General features: G+C 49.3%; 1 protein-coding gene across 1 annotated transcript; it reads right to left on the minus strand.

Moving 5' to 3' along the window:
- LOC117059319 (asialoglycoprotein receptor 1-like) lies at positions 1-17,581 on the minus strand. The gene is made up of 9 exons (XM_033170956.1): positions 17,421-17,581; positions 13,432-13,540; positions 10,814-10,939; positions 8,301-8,396; positions 6,890-6,961; positions 6,551-6,643; positions 4,465-4,607; positions 2,777-2,883; positions 1-375 (listed from the first exon to the last, which is right to left on the minus strand). Exons 2-9 carry the CDS (start codon positions 13,505-13,507, stop codon positions 225-227), a joined length of 864 nt encoding a protein of 287 aa, XP_033026847.1. The 5' UTR covers positions 13,508-13,540; positions 17,421-17,581; the 3' UTR covers positions 1-224.
- Positions 17,582-18,567: the final 986 nt, after the last annotated feature.

Below are 18,567 nucleotides of genomic sequence, written 5' to 3' on the forward strand. Positions count from 1 at the left end.
AAAAAAAAATGAAATAAAGCAGTCAAGTACGGAGGGCTTCGTATGCTTGGCTATGTTTTAGGACACAGTAGGCAAGGGGGGTTGTTTGAGAGGAAAGTGAAAAACCTCCCCAGGCAAAGGCAGCCAAATTGCTCCCGGTTGCCCCAGGATGCCATTATCCCTCAGCAACTGGTGAGAACTCAGTTTCGTGGAGCCAGGGGTCAAAGGGCAGGCTCCCCCCCCACTTATTCCACTGCCTCCATCTCGCAGACCCAGCCATAGTTGCGAGAGCAGTGGTCGTCGTTCCAGCGGCCGTCACGGTGGAGATGGGCACAGTCCTCTCCTCCCCCAAGTCCGTGTTCGTACCAGTTATCTGGCTGGCCTGGGGCCCAGTCCCTGGAAGGCAAAAAAGAGAAACCTCAGGTTATGACTCTCAAACACTTCCAGGTTCAGTCACGGAAAGCAAGGGTGCAAAATGCACTTAGGTTCTTAGCGAATGGGCGCAGAGGTTGAGTTCTAGGTCAAGAGGGGGCAGGGGTGGAGGCTAAAGCACATAGGTTGATGACCACCTCCCCATGCCCTCTAAGTAAGGTCCCCAGATCAGGAATATCCCGGATCCTGCAATTTCTCTGAGAATACAGGGGCCAAACCAGAGACCTTTGGTGCTTGGGTGAAAGCTCCAACAGGACACGGCTGAAGTGCTGAAGAAGCGGCCACTCTAGGACTCAGGTAAAGGTAAAAGTAAAAGTAAAGGGACCCCTGACCATTAGGTCCAGTCGCGGATGACTCTGGGGTTGCGGCCCTCATCTCACTTTACTGGCGAACCAGAACAGCGCACGGAAACGGCGTTTACCTTCCCACCGGAGCGGTACCTATTTATCTACTTGCACTTTTGATGTGCTTTCGAACTGCTAGGTGGGCAGGAGCTGGGACCCCGAGCGACGGGAGCTCACCCCGTCGCAGGGATTCGAACCGCCGACCTTCTGATCAGCAAGCCCTAGGCTCTGTGGTTTAACCCACAGCGCCACCCACATCCCAGGACACATGTAGGCTATTCTGTGCTAAAAGTTCCATGCCTAGTCAACAGGATGTGGCTGTGCAGCGCTGAGGAAACGGCCACTCTAGGACTCATATTTTCATCGGTAAAAGCTCTATGCGTGGTCTCGTTAGAGACAGGGAAAGGCTAGAAGAGTCACAATTATTTTCAGCTCTTATCATCTAAAACCAAACGGTTTTGCTGCTCCGTATGCCAAGGCAAAGATTTCGTGACAGAGACACCAAGGGGCGAAGCCTTACCATTGTGTGGCACCTAAACAGAATCAGAGGCGACAGCATATTTTTGGTTTCTATGTCGCAATGGATAAACAAAGTCTTGTGCACCAGGATAATTATTATGGTTTTTTTGACAAAATGTGTGTAAGTATAATTCTTTCTTTTTTTCCACTTAAATATATGAAGATATTAAGCTTGTTGGTTCGTTTGTCTAATGTGAGTGTAAATTTTTTTGGTGTTTTTTCTTTACTTTTCTGTAGTTCTTTGTTGGTCTTTTTAGTAAAATGGAAAATGAAATAATAATAATAATAATAATAATAATAATAATAATAATAATAATAATAACTGAGGCTGTGGCTCACTCTATCCTCCTCTCCCCCACCTCTGAATGGTTCACAAAACACAGCTCTGCACATTCATGTCATATATTAAAAGCACTATTGTCATGAACACGACAGCCCAGAACCAAGGACAGCCTGAGCTAGAAGGCAGGCAGAAGGAGAACAGAGAGACTTGCAGGTTTCTCAGACAGCTGGAACCAGTGGGCTGATCCCTCTTCCCTCTGTAGTTGGCAGGAATGAAGCTTATCAACTTAGCAAAGGCGGGCTGGAGGGGAGCCAGCTTTCTGAGGAATCACAGTCACTCACGACACAAGGGAGGGAGAGCATTTCCTCACAGGAGGAGGAGTTAGCTGACCCCATCAGTCCCAGGACTAGACGAATGGCAGAAGTCCAAGACAGAAGACGACCCCCGAGACGTAAGGGTAGGAGGTTCAGGATATTCTGCAGTAGCCGGAAGCACTCTTCAGAAGAGTCAACTTGATTGTGATAAATCAGGTACGTCCAACTCCCAAGAGACTGCAATCTACTCCCAGTATAAAACAACTGGCAGTCTACCAGGGTCGGTGATCTTTTTGAGGGGAGGAAGCCTCACAGTTGTTGAGCTTTTTTAAAGGGGTACATAAGGAACACCGCAGGAATCACTTCATCGACCAGGAACACACCCGTGATCAGCCCGTAGATCGTGATCGGCCAGAAGATAATGACCAATCTGTTGTATATGCCAGCAATAGACGGTCGCTCAGAGAGAGCGGTCGGAGGCTAATTGCTTGTATGCAATAAATCTTCCATGAATTACCTCTTGTGTGCCGTTTTCTCAAGACGGCAGCCGGCCAGCTACTGACAACTATGGTGCCATGGCTTCTCCCAAAGGATTCTGGGAGCTGTGGCTAGTTAAGGGTGCTGAGAATTGACAGGAGACCCGCCCCCACCCCCAATTCCCCTCATAGAGCTACAATGCTCAGAGTACTTTTAACAGTCAATTCCTCTTCCCAGGGAATTCCGGGAATTGGTTCTATGAGGGGGGACAGGCATCTCCTCAGAAGTCTCAGCGCTCTGAACAAGCTCCCAGAATCCTCTGGGGGAAGCCAGACTCTTAAAAGTTGTATCACAGGACTTTTAATGCGAATGTGGCCGAAACCCCACATTGCATTATGGGTTGGCCGCACCGCCACCCGCAAACTTACTCTTGGCGAACGGTGTAGGGGGTCCCGTCCACCCACTTCCAGCTCCCGGTGGCGTCACTCAAGCCAATCCACATAAACTGCGGGCGCACACGGACGGCCACAAATCGCTGGTGTGAGGGGGGGGGAAAAAACAGTAGAAAACACTAAGAGAGAACAGCGCCAGGATCAGTCAGCTCTGTTTCTCATTTTAAAATCCAGTTCTCGACATTACCACATCAGTTTGCAATTAAAAACAACAACAGCCACTATGAAAATCCACCAGCATTTTAGGGCAAATTCGTCCTGCTATACACGTTATTTTTTTGTATGCAATTGTGACTAACAGACACATTTTTGCTACAACAAAAATCCCTAATATTATGGCGATGATAGCCTATATTTTAATATAACATTCTTATGCAAATCTTACCCTAGGGTATGTATTTTTGCAGCTCTTACTTGCACTGAAAATTGCAGGATTTGTCAGCAAAAAATTCGCAAAATTCACCAGCATATTAGCTTTCACCTAATATTTTTTGTACATTTGTGTCAGATACCCATTTTTGCAAAGCGATGTTCCACAATAGAATGCATTCTTTGATATGTTATTATCACAAATACAGTCAAACCTTGGTTCTCAAACGGCTTTGGTTTTGAAAATTTCGGCTCCCGAACGCTGATAACCCGGAAGTGAATGCTCTGGTTTTCGAACGTTTTTTGGAACCCAAAAGTCCGACACAGCTTCTGTTTGAGTGCAAGAAGCTCTTGCAGCCAATCGGAAGCCACGCCTCAGTTGTCAAATGTTTCAGGTTATGTTTGACAACCAAGGTTTGACTGTACACACGACTACGACACCAAACTGGTGGAAACCAAGCTTTATGAGGAATGGTTGAGGGAATTGGGCATGGGAGATGATGGTCTCTCCTTCCTTGGAGGTTTCTAAGCAGAGGTTGGATGGCCATCTGTCATGGATGCTTTCGCTGAGATTCCTACACTCATAAAGGTAAAGGTAAAGGGACCCCTGACCGTCCAGTTGCGGACGACTCTGGGGTTGCGGCGCTCATCTCGCTTTATCGGCTGAGGGAGCCAGCATACAGCTTCCGGGTCATGTGGCCAGCATGACAAAGCTGCTTCTGGCGAACCAGAGCAGCGCATGGAAATGCCGTTTACCTTCCCGCCAGAGTGGTACCTATTTATCTACTTGCACTTTGACGTGCTTTCGAACTGCTAGGTGGGCAGGAGCAGGGACTGAGCAACGGGAGCTCACCTCGTCATTGCGGGGATTCGAACTGCCCACCTTCTGATCGGCAAGCCCTGGGCTCTGTGGTTTAACCCACAGCGCCACCCGTGTCCTTTCCTTCATTCGTAGAATCATAGAGCTGCAGAGTTGGAACGGTCCCTGCCGGTTGCCTAGTCCAATTACTTCAAATGCTGTCAGTACAGCCAGCGATAGCTCAGTCGGAAGAGCATGAGACTCCTAACCTCAGAGTTGTGGGTTTGAGCCCCACGTTGGGCAAAAGATTCCCGCATTGCAGGGGGTTGGACTAGATGACCCCTAGGGGTCCCTTCCAACTTTACCATTCTATGATTTTAAGAGGGACTCCTCTGCTGACCTTAACACCCAGGAGGCTCCGCAAGGACGGAGGTGACCCCTCACATTTTACCCCTCCCTACCACCAAACCCACAGCAAAATCCCCAGGGCCCCTACCTGTTCCTCAATGGAGTTGATGATCACCAGGTGGGCGTCTCGGGCTTCGCAATCAGACTTGGCTTCCTCCCAGGACCTCCCGAGTCGGGACTCCCAGTAACAGCTTTTCCGAAAGTTGTCCCACCCTTTGGGGCAGCAGGGCTCTGGGGGAACCAGGCGACAGAAAGGATAGAGGGACATTCAGCGTTAGTCAGACTCCAATTAGTACCAATTGAACAACTGAGGTCCACTGATTTCAGTGGGACTTCTCTGACTAATGTTGGATCGAACCAGGGTTGCGTAGGTGTTAGGGTCAGGGGGTTCGTGGTTCATGGTTAGGGTTTCCCTATTTTCATGTTTAGCCTACCCAGTTGTTTAGAAAACTCATGCAAGCTTTCCTCTCTTTTTAGCCTATTGTTATTTTCAACTTTCTGAATGTTGCAATCCCTTTCCAAGAGCCTCGAATTGCTGTTGTTAATTCTTCTTAGTCACAATACAGTCGTACCTCAGGTTACGTATGCTTCGGGTTGCATACTTTTCAAGTTACGAACTCCGCTAACCCAGAAGCGCAACCCGACGCTGCGCGCAACTTGTGCATGCGCAGGGTGTTTTTCGCGGTTTTTTCCGTTTTTTCTGGGTTTGAATGAATTGTTCGGGTTACGTCCCTGGAAGAGACCCTGACGTTGGGAAAGATGGAGGGCACAAGGAGAAGGGGACGACAGAGGACTAGCAAGTTTCTTTGCTTCTATTCCAGAAACTGCCCTTGCAAGATTGCAAATTTGCCACTCCAAAAATGGCATAGAGTACTAGGGAATAATCAATAGTTAATCATTGATCTATTTTGGAATGTTCCAGCAGAATATTCCCATGCTAGGGCTGGTTTCCCTGGACATATCCGGGATCCAGAAATAACTCAACAACTTTTCCACTTCTTTGAAATAAGGCAATCCTTGTTGTTGTTTAGGCGTTGAGTCGTGTCCGACTCTTCGTGACCCCATGGACCAGAGCACGCCAGGCACCCCTATCCTCCACTGCCTCCCGCAGTTTGGTCAGACTCATGCTAGTCACTTCGTGAACACTATCCAACCATCTCATCCTCTGTCGTCCCCTTCTCCTTGTGCCCTCCATCTTTCCCAACATCAGGGTCTTTCCCAGGGAGCCTTCTCTTCTCACGAGGTGGCCAAAGTACTGGAGCCTCAGCTTCAGGATCTGTCCTTCCAGTGAGCACTCAGGGCTGATTTCCTTGAGAATGGATAGGTTTGATCTTCTTGCAGTCCATGGGACTCTCAAGAGTCTCCTCCAACACCATCTTAGTCACTCTCAGATCCCGGAAGTGGCGCTTTTCTGGAGCGCCCCCCAGCAAAAGAACTTGGGCACCCAAGTCTCCTCCTCTCATCCCTGCGTTTCACCCCTGTACGCAATTGGGGCGACAGAACTGCCGTTGCTCCCTCCTCCCCTGAGCCGCTTTGTAGGTGTCGGGAACTGGGGGCATCCCACAGCCCCTTCCCCACGGAGCCTGTCACTCCTGCAGGATGTCTCCCTGCTGCTCCGGTGGTGTTGGGAACCTTCAGCCTCGCAGATCCCTTCCACCACCCTGCTGGGCTCTGACGCAGTGGCGTAGGGAGGGGGATCGGGGAGCCCCGGGTACCATCCTGGAGAGGGTGACACTCTGGGCACCCCTCCCTGGCTCGCCTCCACCTGGATGGGCTTGCTCAGGGCTCGCCCACCGGCAGCACGGCACTATGGAGCACTGTGCGCCGCCGGCGGACCCCAAGCAAGCCCATCCCAGGCTCGCCCAGCGGCAGCGTGCCACTCCCAGTGCACAGGTGCAGCATGTGTTGGACGCATGCGTTGGACGCTGTGCCTGCATGCTGGGAGTGGTGTGCTGCCGGCGGGCGAGCCCCGGACGGGCTTGCTCGGGGCTCGCCCGCCGGCAGTGCGCTGCTGTGGAGCACTGCGTGCCTACGGCAGGCCATGAGCAAGCCGCAGAGTGAGGCCGCCCTGCCCGGGGCTCACCTGCCACCGGCACACCGCTCCCAGCACGCTTCCCTGACACTCAGGCACTCTGCTTTCCAGACAGCCCCCCACACACACACACACTCCTGACCTGTTCGGTTGTTTTTGAAGTTCTGCAGGTCGCAATTCATGCCTCTGAAGCTCCTTTGCAAGGCTGTCATCTGGGACAGGAGTCGCGTCTTGGCTGGCAAAGGCGAAAAGAGAGGGAGGGGAGAGAAAAGGAGCTGCAGCTGAATGAGGAAGGTGTTGTGCGTGTGTGGAAACCGGTAAATAAAAGGAGACGCGCAAACAAGCAGGTCCAAATTCACACTAGAGTCCGGTGCAGGTGAAACCTCCCCTCTCCAATTTGGGACCGCTTGAAAAAATGCAATTGCACCAATTCTCGGTGGACTTTTTAAAAATTGCAACCTGTTTTCTCTCCCCAACTTACCTGCTTCTGCTTCCTCCGTCAGCTTTTTCACCTTCCCCTCCAACTGTGTGATCTTCTCTGCCGTGTCCGTCCCTGCAACACACAAAGCGGGAGCAGGTGGCAACGTGGTCCGAGCTGGTGTGCAGCTGTTGCCTGTCTTCTCTTGCGGCCCCCCACCCCACCCAATGGCATTGGAAGGGCGGGGCGTAGGGGGCGGGCTGCCCCAGGTTCCAGGGGAGGGGGTGACACTCCCCAGCCCCTCCCACCACTCCCCCACCGCCCGGCACCCTGTCCGTGCTTCTTTATGGACGGGCGGGGCAGCCCACGAGTCGCCGCTCACTTGCCGAGGTGCATTCAGAATCATTCTCCAGGAATGCTGCCGTCGCCCTGAACAGGAAGCGACGAAAGGAGTAAAGAGGAATGGGAAACTGCTAATTAACATGGCAGGGGGGACCTTTTCCGAATGGAGCTTCAGCAGGAGGGAAACATTACAGGAGAATTTGGTCCGTGGCCGTGATATAGCAATATATTGATAGGATTTCAGAGTTGGAAGGGACCCCAAGGGCCATCTAAAGGACCACCTCTCCTGGTATGTCCCATGTAGGACCTTAAGGTCCCCAAATAATAATCTTTTGGAGGTCCCGAGCAACAAAGATGCTAGGTTGGCCTCAACTAGGGCCAGAGCTTTCTCAGTATTGGCACCGACTTGGTGGAACAGTCTATCACAAGAGACCAGGGCCCTGCGGGATTTGGCATCTTTCCGCAGGGCCTGCAAGACGGAGCTGTTCCGCCTGGCCTTTGGGTTGGTTTCAGTTTGATACTTATGTTTCATTCTTTTATTGGTGGGCTATTTGAAAATGAGACTGCAGTTTTAATTTTGAATTTTTAAATGTGTATTTTAATCTGTATTTTAAATTGATTGTTTTTATGTTTTTGCTGTGATTTTAATTAGTGTTAGCCGCCCTGAGCCCGGTTTTTGGCTGGGAAGGGCGGGGTATAAATAAATTATTATTATTATTATTATTATTATTATTATTATTATTATTATTTAGTCCAGCCCCCTGCAACACAGGAATCGCAGCCAATTTAGAGTTTTGCATTTGTCTTTCTTTACATTTCCCAACACTCATTGGTTCTTGTCTTGTACATTTTAGCAAGTTTAGCTGGTGTTAAATACCACCTATACATTGTTTTCATAACCTCGGCCCTCCAGATGTTTTTGGCCTACAACTCCCATGATCCCTAGCTAGCAGGACAAGTGATCAGGGATGCTGGGAATTGTAGTCTCAAAACATTTTGATTTCTGACTCTTCCAGACATTTTAGCCATTTCGGCATATTATAGCCCATCAGCTTCACCTGCCATTCTTCTCTGGGCATCCCAATTTTCACCGGAGGAATGTTGGAGGGTGTGCAACGCGTCCTCTACTTACCCTTCTGCTGGAGGGAGACAATCCCGTCACCAATACTTTGATTCAGGGTCATAAGAGTATCGCGCATCCCCGATAGCTGAGAGCTGCGTTTACTGCCTGCGGTTGGGGGTAAGGGGGCAGTAAGAGGTCTGCTGGGGGGTTCACAGAAAAGATCACAACATACAGGTGAAACTCGAAAAATTAGAATATCGTGGAAAAGTCCATTTATGTAAGCAATTGTTTTCATTAGCTACTGGAGTTTAATATATGAGATAGACTCGAGAGCTGGACCATAAAGAAGACTGATCGTCGAAGAATGGATGCTTTTGAATTATGGTGGTGGAGGAGACTCTTGAGAGTCCCATGGACTGCAAGAAGATCAAACCTATCCATTCTGAAGGAAATCAGCCCTGAGTGCTCACTGGAAGGACAGATCCTGAAGCTGAGGCTCCAAGACTTTGGCCACCTTACGAGAAGAGAAGACTCCCTGGAAAAGACCCTGATGTTGGGAAATATGTAGGGCACAAGGAGAAGGGGACGACAGAGGATGAGATGGTTGGACAGTGTTCTCGAAGCTACCAACATGAGTCTGACCAAACTGTGGGAGGCAGTGAAAGATAGGCGTGCCTGGCGTGCTCTGGTCCATGGGGTCACAAAGAGTCGGACACGACTGAACGACTGAACAACAACAACAACAACATGACATGCAAAGCGAGATATGTCAAGCCTTTGCTTGTTATAATTGTGATGGTTATGGCATACAGCTGATGAAAACCCCAAAGCTGAAATTGTTAATTTGGGGTTCTCATCAGCTGTATGCCATAATCATCACAATTATAACAAATAAAGGCTTGACATATCTCGCTTTGCATGTCATGAGTCTATCTCATATATTAGTTTCACCTTTTAAGTTGAACTACTGAAAGAAACGAACCTTTCCACGATGTTCTAATTTTTCCAGTTTCACCAGTATATAATCAGAATTAAAACAATAACCCAATAACCCACCCCACCCCCCAGAAAAGAGCCACATTTTACAACGGTATAGGATGTCAAACAGATCAACCCAAGGCCTGGTGAAAAAGGAGCCTTTTTGCCTGGCCCCTAAAGGTGTGTGATGAAAGCGCCAGGCGGACTTCCCTGGGGAGAGCACGCCACAGACAGGGAGCCACTGCAGAGAAGGCCCCGTTCTCGTGTTGCCACCCTCCGGATCTCTCAAGGAGGAGGCACATGAAGGAGGGCCTCAGAAGATGATCTCAGGGTCCGGGTCAGTTCATATGGAAAGAGGCGGTCCTTAATTATTACTTTTACTTTATATTTTACGGGGGGGGGGGAACAGACCCTCAAAGTGGTTTACAACAATTTGAAACATCAAATAAAGCGGTAAAACAAACCCACCCCACGGAGAATTTTATCTTTATATATTTTAGAAACATCTGCCTTTTCACCGCTCCCTCGTCTTTTCTCTGAGCTAAAAAGTCCCAAATGCTGCAGCCTTCCTTCAAAGGGCAGTCGCGACATGTGGGGGAATATTAATTAGTGGGTGGACATGGCAGACGACACAGCGATTCTCTGTGGGAATACGCTCCGACGCCTCCCGCACGCGCAGCCACTATCTTGCCGATCGCGGAGAAAAGAAAGAAGATCCGGCCGGGATCACGGAGCTGGAGTTGAGTTCCCTCCACTCCAGGAAAAGCGCGCCAGGAAGCCCCCTGAATAACGGCCCCTTGAGCTGTTTCCCCCCCAGAAGGGCTTTCAATACTTAAATGTTATTGGTTGTATATTTGCTGACGTTATTGTACAAATTCACAATAAATAGCCCCTGCCTCCATTAGAGGGAAGGAGAGCTCACTCACAGCCACTGAGTGCGCTACAAGTTTGACTGCAGTTTCTTTATTTTCGGCCACCTTCTGCTGCTTCGGCCGCCTTTGCTTCTTCAGCCGCTTTTGCTTCTTCAGCACTGCACCTCCTATCTCCTATTCCTCAAATCTCACGACCTTCTGGAATTCTTGGAGCAGGTTACTCCAACAATTCTCCAAGCAGCTCTCTTTATTCTGAGGCTGGAACAGAACTGAACTGAAGGGCTTATATAGCACTCAGGAACATGCAACAGTAACAACTCTCTCCAGCTACCCAATCCGTGAACGGCACTCTCAATCCTTCATTTGCATGTTGTGGACCTGATTGAGAACTGCAGCCACGGTGGGCAGAGTGAAACGATATACACAACACCCCTAGTGGCCTAGGGTGAGAACTTCAATACATAACAGGGAAGAAGAGAGGGAGGTGTCGGTGGGGCGCCCCACAGCTGCCACCCCCCACGTTCTCCCGTCCTGTGTCTCCACAGAACTCCAGCTGTGCACTCCTCATCCTCTGCCTGAGGCCCTTTCATTGAACGCTCATCCCTTCCTTGGACATCCGCCTACCCCCTTGATCTTCAATATTCGCCCTCTGCACCCCACCTTTTCTCATTATTATTGTTTCCTTAATGTCATTTCCCCATATAATCCCTCAATCCTTGAAGCACCACTCACCTTTGGCGCCAAAGACAATGACTGCGAGGGTCAGGATGGCGCTCACTCCCAGCAGGATCAGAACCAGGCGACGGCTGGGGCAGATTCGTTGCCTCCATGATAGCCCCGGGGAGCATTTCTGGGGGGCTGAGGAGAAGGTACACCTGTCAGGAATCCACCCTCAGCTCCAGCTTGCCTCTCCTACGTGTTTTAGATCTTCTCCAGTAATTTACCCTCTTCTATCCGTCAACGTTGCTTGACACTTCTGACACCACTTGCCTGCAACGCCGTGGTGCTTATGAGCATTCCAAGCAAGAAAGGCAGCAAAAACGGTCAGGATGTTTGCAGGCCAACTTCTTTGAGGGAAGGGGAAATTGTCACTCAGGGGGAAAGTGGTTTCACAGAGGCACTGAAGGAAAGGAGGGGTTTTGTAGGGAAGGCTGGGGAGTGAGCAGAGTTCATAGATGGAGGGGAAGGTCAGAAGGAGGGTGGCTGAAGGAAGGGTGGAAAGCAGGCCACAGTTTGAGAGGAAGAGGAGGTAGAAAAGGGACAGGGATCAGAGGCAGAACGATTATGAGACAGGGGAAGGTGTGGGCTGAATTTGCCATACTGATTTGTTGATTTACAAATTCCTAGTACAGTATGGTCCGAAGTAGCCCATAATTACATGGCCACAGAGCTATTCCCATAGGCTCTTTAGGAATGCGGAGACAGTACTTTGCCACAATAAGTTGGAAGTGGACTTAAAACATATTGCACATTTTATCCAGCAGCATTTTTCAACATAGCCAACAGCTCTTCGAAATGTTTCCTCCCCAATAATTACAAGGTCCCCTGTAACCTTAATTATTGGCTTTCTCCTTACAGCTCCTGCCTTTTTTACTGCTGACTAATGACATGACAAGTCATGACTAATTTCCCAGCGTCACTGAACAGGAAGCACTAAAAGGCAGAGCAGGTGCAGTGGGGTGGAGGGAGAGGGGGAAGGGAAGGGAAGGGAAGGGAAGGGAAGGGAAGGGAAGGGAAGGGAAGGGAAGGGAAGGGAAGGGAGGGAGGGAGGGAGGGAGGGAGGAAGGAAGGAAGGAAGGAAGGAAGGAAGGAAGGAAGGAAGGAAGGAACCTTTTAACTGAAGGCACAGTAGCCCCAAGGAACCCAATCCCAATTCCAGAGAAAAGTGCCAGGGGACAGAGGCGGCAAACATGACGTGCATCCGAGGGTGTGGTGTCGATATGTACGATGCATGTGTCGTACGTAGTGACCCCAAGCATGTGCGCTACGTAACAGGTTGTCGGCGCCGCTACGCCAGCGCCGTATGGATGGTGCCGGGAACCTCTGCTCATGGCTGCAGCCACGAACGGATGATCCTCTACATGTGGCTGCAGCCGCGAGAAGAGGATCCTGGCACCATCCGCACGGCACTGCAGCGGTGGCGGTGGCACACCGTGTGCCTTCTCACTCCCGGAGACGTGGCATGGGGAGCGCTCCGCCCCCACCGTCCCCACGTTGCTACAAACCTGCTAGTGGAAAGTCAACCTAAGTTTTATGGAGTTGCAATAGGAGTTAGATCTGACAGTATGGTATGCTTAGTTCTTGGAAGGAATCTGTGAGGTTTGGAGCTTTCAGGGTTAAATAAGCTCAACAGTTCGCCCCTCCCACAGAGAAGATGTGTCACAACATCCGGTGTATCTGCTGTATGCGAAGCCTATGTGATTTATGTGACGCACTGTTTATTTCCTGGTCATTCCTGCTTTCACTTTTGACCGGAGCGGAGGTGTCGTCCGTATCTCCGGGAAAGAATGTCCATGATTTATGCCTGTAAATAAAGCTTGCTTGACTTGAAACAAGCTAGACTTGTGGGAGTTTAATTGCTGACAAGAAAGGCACACATACCGTTGCGCCAGAAGAGGTTTGAAGTTTGAACAACTCTGCAAAAGCACCGGAGAAGCAGGGAAACGCAGCAGGAAGTGTTGCTGGACACCACTCCAAGTGCTAAACTGGTTTGGAGGATTTTCCAGTTTAAACCAAAAGCCCCAACAGAATCAATCCCGAATTAGCCCTTGCTCTTTTGGAAAAGTGGACACTCATCAACATAGCATGGCTAACTGTCACAATCCTGGTCCATCTCGCGAGGACCCCATGAATATTGTCTTGCAGTAGGTTGAACTAGGTAAAAAAAAAAGGTAAAGGAACCCTGGACAGTTAGGTCCAGTCAAAGGCGACTCTGGGGCTGCGGCGCTCATCTCGCTTTTCAGACTGAGGAAGCTGGCATTTGTCTGCAGACAGCTTTCTGGGTCATGTGGCCAGCATCTTTAAGCCGCTTCTGGCGAACCAGAGCAGCGCACGGAAATGCCGTTTACCTTCCCGCCAGAGCGGTACCTATTTATCTACTTGCACTTTGATGTGCTTTCGAACTGCTAGGTTGGCAGGAGCAGGGACCGAGCAACGGGAGCTCACCCCGTCATTGCGGGGATTCGAACCGCCGACCTTCTGATCAGCAAGCCCAAGAGACTTGGGTCCCTTCCAACTCTACAATTCTAAGATTCTTTGCAAGCATGTCAGAAGGAGACTTCTTACGAACCTTTACCTACGCGGACCTAGTTCCCTACACGTCTTCCCAAAATCCCGTCTGGGCTACACACCTTTTCGCAGCTGTATTTCGTCGTCGTTGTCATTCTCCACATCCACAGCTGCAAGATCGTGGTAGTCCTGACTCATTGTGACTCTGGCTCCCTGAACGAGACCAGGCGCCTGGAAAGACACGGAACACTGATACCTGCATGTCAGAATCAGACGAGGAGGCAGAACACAGTGCTAAAGGATTGATTAAGTGAGGCTTCTCAACCTGGTGCCCTCTAGTTCAGTTGTTTTGAATTACAACTCTCATTGGACCTTGCATGGAGGAAATAAGCTTTTAACTGAAGGCACAGTAGCACCCCAAAAGATAGATATATGATGGATAGATAGATAGATAGATAGATAGATAGATAGATAGATGATAGATAGATGATGATAGATGATATAGATGATAGATAGATAGACAGACAGACAGACAGACAGACAGACAGACAGACAGATAGATAGATAGATATACAGTGGTACCTCGCAAGACGAATGCCTCGTGCAACGAAAAACTCGCTAGACGAAAGGTTTTTGCGATTTTTTTGGGTGACTCGCAAGACAAATTTTTCTATGGTCGTGCTTTGCAAGACGAAAATTTCAATGCATTCCTATGGGAATTAAATTTCAATGCATTCCTATGGGAAACCGTGCTTCGCAAGACGAAATTTTCGCAATACGAAACGACTTGTGGAACGAATTAATTTCGTCTTGCGAGGCACCACTGTATCATACTTTCCCAGTCCACACTGCACAAAACACTTAGAGCAGGGGTCAGCAAACTTTTTCAGCAGGGAGCCGGTCCACTGTCCCTCAGACCTTGTGGGGGGGCCGGACTATATTTTGAAAAATAAATAAAAATGAACGAATTCCTATGCCCCACAAATAACCCAGAGATGCATTTTAAATAAAAGGACACATTCTACTCATGTAAAAACACGCTGATTCCCGGAAAGTCCGTGGGCCAGATTGAGAAGGCGATGGGGCCTTAATTTGCCTACCCGTGCCCTAGAGGTACCAGGCTGGCAAAACCTGAATTAAACACATGGGCAGACCAGACTAGGGCCACCCCAAGAAATTTGGGGTTTGCCTGGGGCAGACTATTCCCAAGGCGCCCCTGCTTTCTACTCCATTCCCACCAGCTCCTGCACAATGACAACAAGATTGGCTCTGGAGGTCTTAAGAACATAAGGAGAGCCTGCCTGCAGGATCAGGCCCCTGACCCATCTCGTCCAGCATCCTGTTCCAACAGAGGCTGCCCAGATGGCTATTGTGGGAAACACGCCAGCAGGACCTGAGTGCGAGAGACGCTCTTCCCCCTCCTCCTGTGCTTCCCAGGAACTGAATCATAGAATTGGAAGCGACCCTGAGGGTCATCTAGTCCAACCCCCTGCAAGGCAGGAATCTCAGCTGTGGACGTGTCAGAAGCAGCCGTTAACCTGCGAAAGGTCATTTGTTTCTGTTTATCAGACGCTGGCCGAATCCAGCAAGGCTCCCCTTTTGGTAGGCAATGAAGAGCCAATCGGGTTGACAAACCAACCCCCAGCATTTGAAAACGTTGGCAGTGTCAAGATAAATCCAACAGCGTAAATAAGTTTTGATGGATGTAATAATTGGAATACCGAATGGTTTTGTTTATGTAAAATATGCAGGGATTTATGAAATGCAAAATGAACCATGGAAAGGGAAGAAGGGAAGTCATTGATATTTTAAGGATGTTTAAATGAGTATTCTAAAGTGTAAAACAGAAAATTTAATTAAAAAATTACACACACACACCCTTTTCTTTTCCGTATTACATGGTGCTTAGTGGCTCATTCCAGATTTTTTTTTAAAAAAGCCATTCTAGCACCAGGGACGCGGGTGGCGCTGTGGGTTAAACCACAGAGCCTAGGGCTTGCTGATCAGAAGGTCGGCGGTTCGAATCCCCGCGACGGGGTGAGCTCCCGTTGCTCAGTCCCTGCTCTTGCCCACCTAGCAGTTTGAAAGCACATCAAAGTGCAAGTAGATAAATAGGTACCGCTCCGGCGGGAAGGTAAACGGCGTTTCCGTGCGCTGCTCTGGTTCGCCAGAAGCGGCTTTGTCATGCTGGCCACATGACCCGGAAGCTGTACGCCGGCTCCCTCAGCCAGTAAAGCGAGATGAGCGCCGCAACCCCAGAGTCGGACACGACTGGACCTAATGGTCAGGGGTCCCTTTACCTTTACCTAGCACCACGTTTTAAAATGCCCTAAGACTTTGATGAATCCATCGCTTTCCCTCCAAACAGCTACGAAGCCACCAGCAGCGGTGCAGTTGTTCCTTTTAAGCTCCCAGCCTTGTGTCAGAAAGCCTCCTCTCTTAAACCTGGAAGGCTAGAGTGCGGCGTTTGTAACGCCAAGGCCGCAGGTTCAATTCCCCGTTTGGGACGGCTGCATATTCCTGCGTTGTGTGGGGGGTTGGACTAGATGACCCTCGGGTCCCTTCCCACTCTAGGATTCTACCGTATCACCGGGATCAGGATCCAGAGCTCAGGAATAAAGCCCCAGCTTCCATCTCCGCCAGCATCGCCGAAACCCTGGAGAGCCTTCAATGGCAGACGCTATAGGTGCTTCTGAGTTGGATTTACAAACTTTTCCTGGATCTTGCCAATGAGACACAGGAGACAGAGAGAAGAAAATCCAAAAATTTATTGGCTTGCACAAACCAACTGATTCAGTGGGACGTTTCCCTAAAGCTGAACCACGAGGTGTTATCCACCTGGACTTTTTATAGGGTGTTTTTTCCCAGACAAAGAATTAATACAAAGCCCAATAAAAAAGAATCCCCAGACATCTGCAGAGGGTGGCTTGCAAAAACACTCCTTGGATACAACGGCAGCCCTTCGAGGGCCCCTCGCTTCTAAAGTTCTGGGGTCTACATAGATGCAAGCCCAGTGCCGGATTTACATATAAGCTAAACAAGCTATAGCTTAGGGCCCCACTCTCTTGGGGCCCCCCCAAAAATTAAAGGGGGGGGAGAATTGGATGTACATTTCCAAAATAGAAGATACAAAACAAATGAAATAAAACCTACAGACAGCAACAGTGTTTGGTGTTGGATGAGATGGTTGGACAGTGTTCTCGAAGCTACTAACATGAGTTTGGCCAAACTGGGAGAGGCAGTGAAGGATAGGCGTGCCTGGCGTGCTCTGGTCCATGGGGTCACCAAGAGTCGGACACGACTGAACGACTGAACAACAACATATATAGGGTGCCTGCATTCTGCATCGACTGGTTGCATGGCAACATGCGCAAATGGCTCAAGATACCTGAGAGGTCCCTAAATGATCATATATCATATATTCACAGCTGGACGCCCATAAGTTTTCTACTTCAGAAATTCACTTGCCCCAAAAATGCCATTCTCCTCTTCAGCAGCCAAGCAGCAACTGGGCTGTGTGTCTTTTTGTGAACAAAAGGGAACTATTACGAACCAAGGATTTTAACAGAACGTCTCATTCTGTCGGGGCTTTTACAGACCCCCCCCCAGACCCCCAGTGCCTCAGTCTGATTCCCTATAAGGGAGATCCCTAACACATGACACAGAGGGTGGGACTCCCGGAACCAGTGGATCTGAGTCCCAAGAAAGGAGATCCCAACAAAACTTCAGGAAGAGCTTTCTGACGTTAAGATGACCTTCAGGGTCCCCTTCCCGACCCCACAGAAGGTGGTGGGCTCCCCTTCAGCAGAGGCTCAGGCGGCTGTCTGCCAGGGACTCTCCAGCTGCAATCCCTGCGTCGTGGGGGGGGGGTTGGACTAGATGGCCCTTGGGGGTCCCCTTCCAGCTCTACAATTCTAGGATTCCATGACTTTCAAAATGCAGCGAGAAGCCCGGCCGCCTGCCCTGAAACCCTGTCCCCAAAATGGCACCTTTGTCCTTTCAGCACGAGAACGCCACCCACCCAAGATCCATTTCCTGGGTGGGTGACACCGGGCAGCCTTTTCCCCACCAAGAAGCCCCAAACCCAAACTGGGATTTTACCTACTTTTACCTTTTTCCTCGTCTCCCACGGGTTGGGGAAGGTGTCCAGGGGTTCCTGATGTCTCTCGCCCGCTTTGGCCTGACGCTCACCGGTGATCTTTGCCCTGTCAATATGCCGCCTTCTGCAGGGAACGGTCACAACTGAGAGCTTTCCAAATTCACAAAGCGGTGCCAGCAGTATCACGGGAAAAGGGGGGGCACCCAATTTCCGGGGTTTTGCCCACACACACACCCCATAGCCAAGTTTACCCTCAGGCTTCCTTTTAAAAGTGGAAGTTTAGCCAACAGAGGAGAACCAGGGACAGAACAAAGTGTACAGAGTTAAATCAATTCCCTCCCACCAAAGATACAAAAATGAGGAAATGTTTTATTATAGATAATATACATGTTATTTGGAATAATTTTGGGGGGGAGGGAATGCAAAGGTTAGCATCAAATATCCAATATATTTTTATCAAAGATTTTTTTAAAAAAACTAATCTAAATAGAAACGCAAACTAAAAGGAACAAAATAAATTTAAAAAGGAAAGGGAAAAAGGGAAAAAGAGAGAGAATTTCCAAATCTTCCTTTGTCAGCTATACACAGAAAATTGTTCAGAACATCTATTCCAAGATAGCACCCGTTTTCTATAAACCAGTATTTTCTTCAGGTCTTAAACCCAGATATCATAATTTTCGTTTTCGTTTTCTCTCAAAAAGTCTATAAGGAGTTTCCAATCTTTAGTAAATATTGACAATGGTTTTTCTCTGATTAATCGCCTCAGCTTTGCAATCTCAGCTAAGACCAATCGTTTTAACAATCATTCCTCCGTTGGTAGGTAATGATGAATCTTACAATCTTTGTGCATATAAATAGCCTTCCTTTCCAATGAATCTGTCCAGTCCTCTTTTAAAACATTAAAAGCTTCTCAATACCGGGCTGCCTTCAGATATCTTCTAAAAGTCAGATAGTTGTTTATTTCCTTGACATCTGATGGGAGGACATTCCATAGGGTGGGTGCCACCACCGAGAAGGCCCTCTGCCTGGTTCCCTGTAGCTTTGCTTCTCGCAGGGAGGGAACCGCCAGAAGGCCCTCGGAGCTGGACCTCCATGTCCTGGCAGAACGATGGGGGTGGAGACGCTCCTTCAGGTATACTGGGCCTTTGAGGCTGTTTAG

The sequence above is a fragment of the Lacerta agilis genome, chromosome 14 (assembly GCF_009819535.1).
Source record: "Lacerta agilis isolate rLacAgi1 chromosome 14, rLacAgi1.pri, whole genome shotgun sequence".
NCBI classification, from domain to species: Eukaryota; Metazoa; Chordata; class Lepidosauria; order Squamata; family Lacertidae; genus Lacerta; species Lacerta agilis.

Excerpts from the sequence above, each read along its gene's own strand:
- LOC117059319 (XM_033170956.1), bottom strand. The coding sequence starts at position 13,507 with ATGAGTCAGGACTACCACGATCTTGCAGCTGTGGATGTGGAGAATGAC. Across the intron at positions 6,644-6,889 it reads GACGGAGGAAGCAGAAGCAG|CCAAGACGCGACTCCTGTCC; the intron begins GTAAGTTGGGGA and ends CGCCTTTGCCAG. Across the intron at positions 2,884-4,464 it reads TCAACTCCATTGAGGAACAG|CGATTTGTGGCCGTCCGTGT; the intron begins GTAGGGGCCCTG and ends CCCTCACACCAG.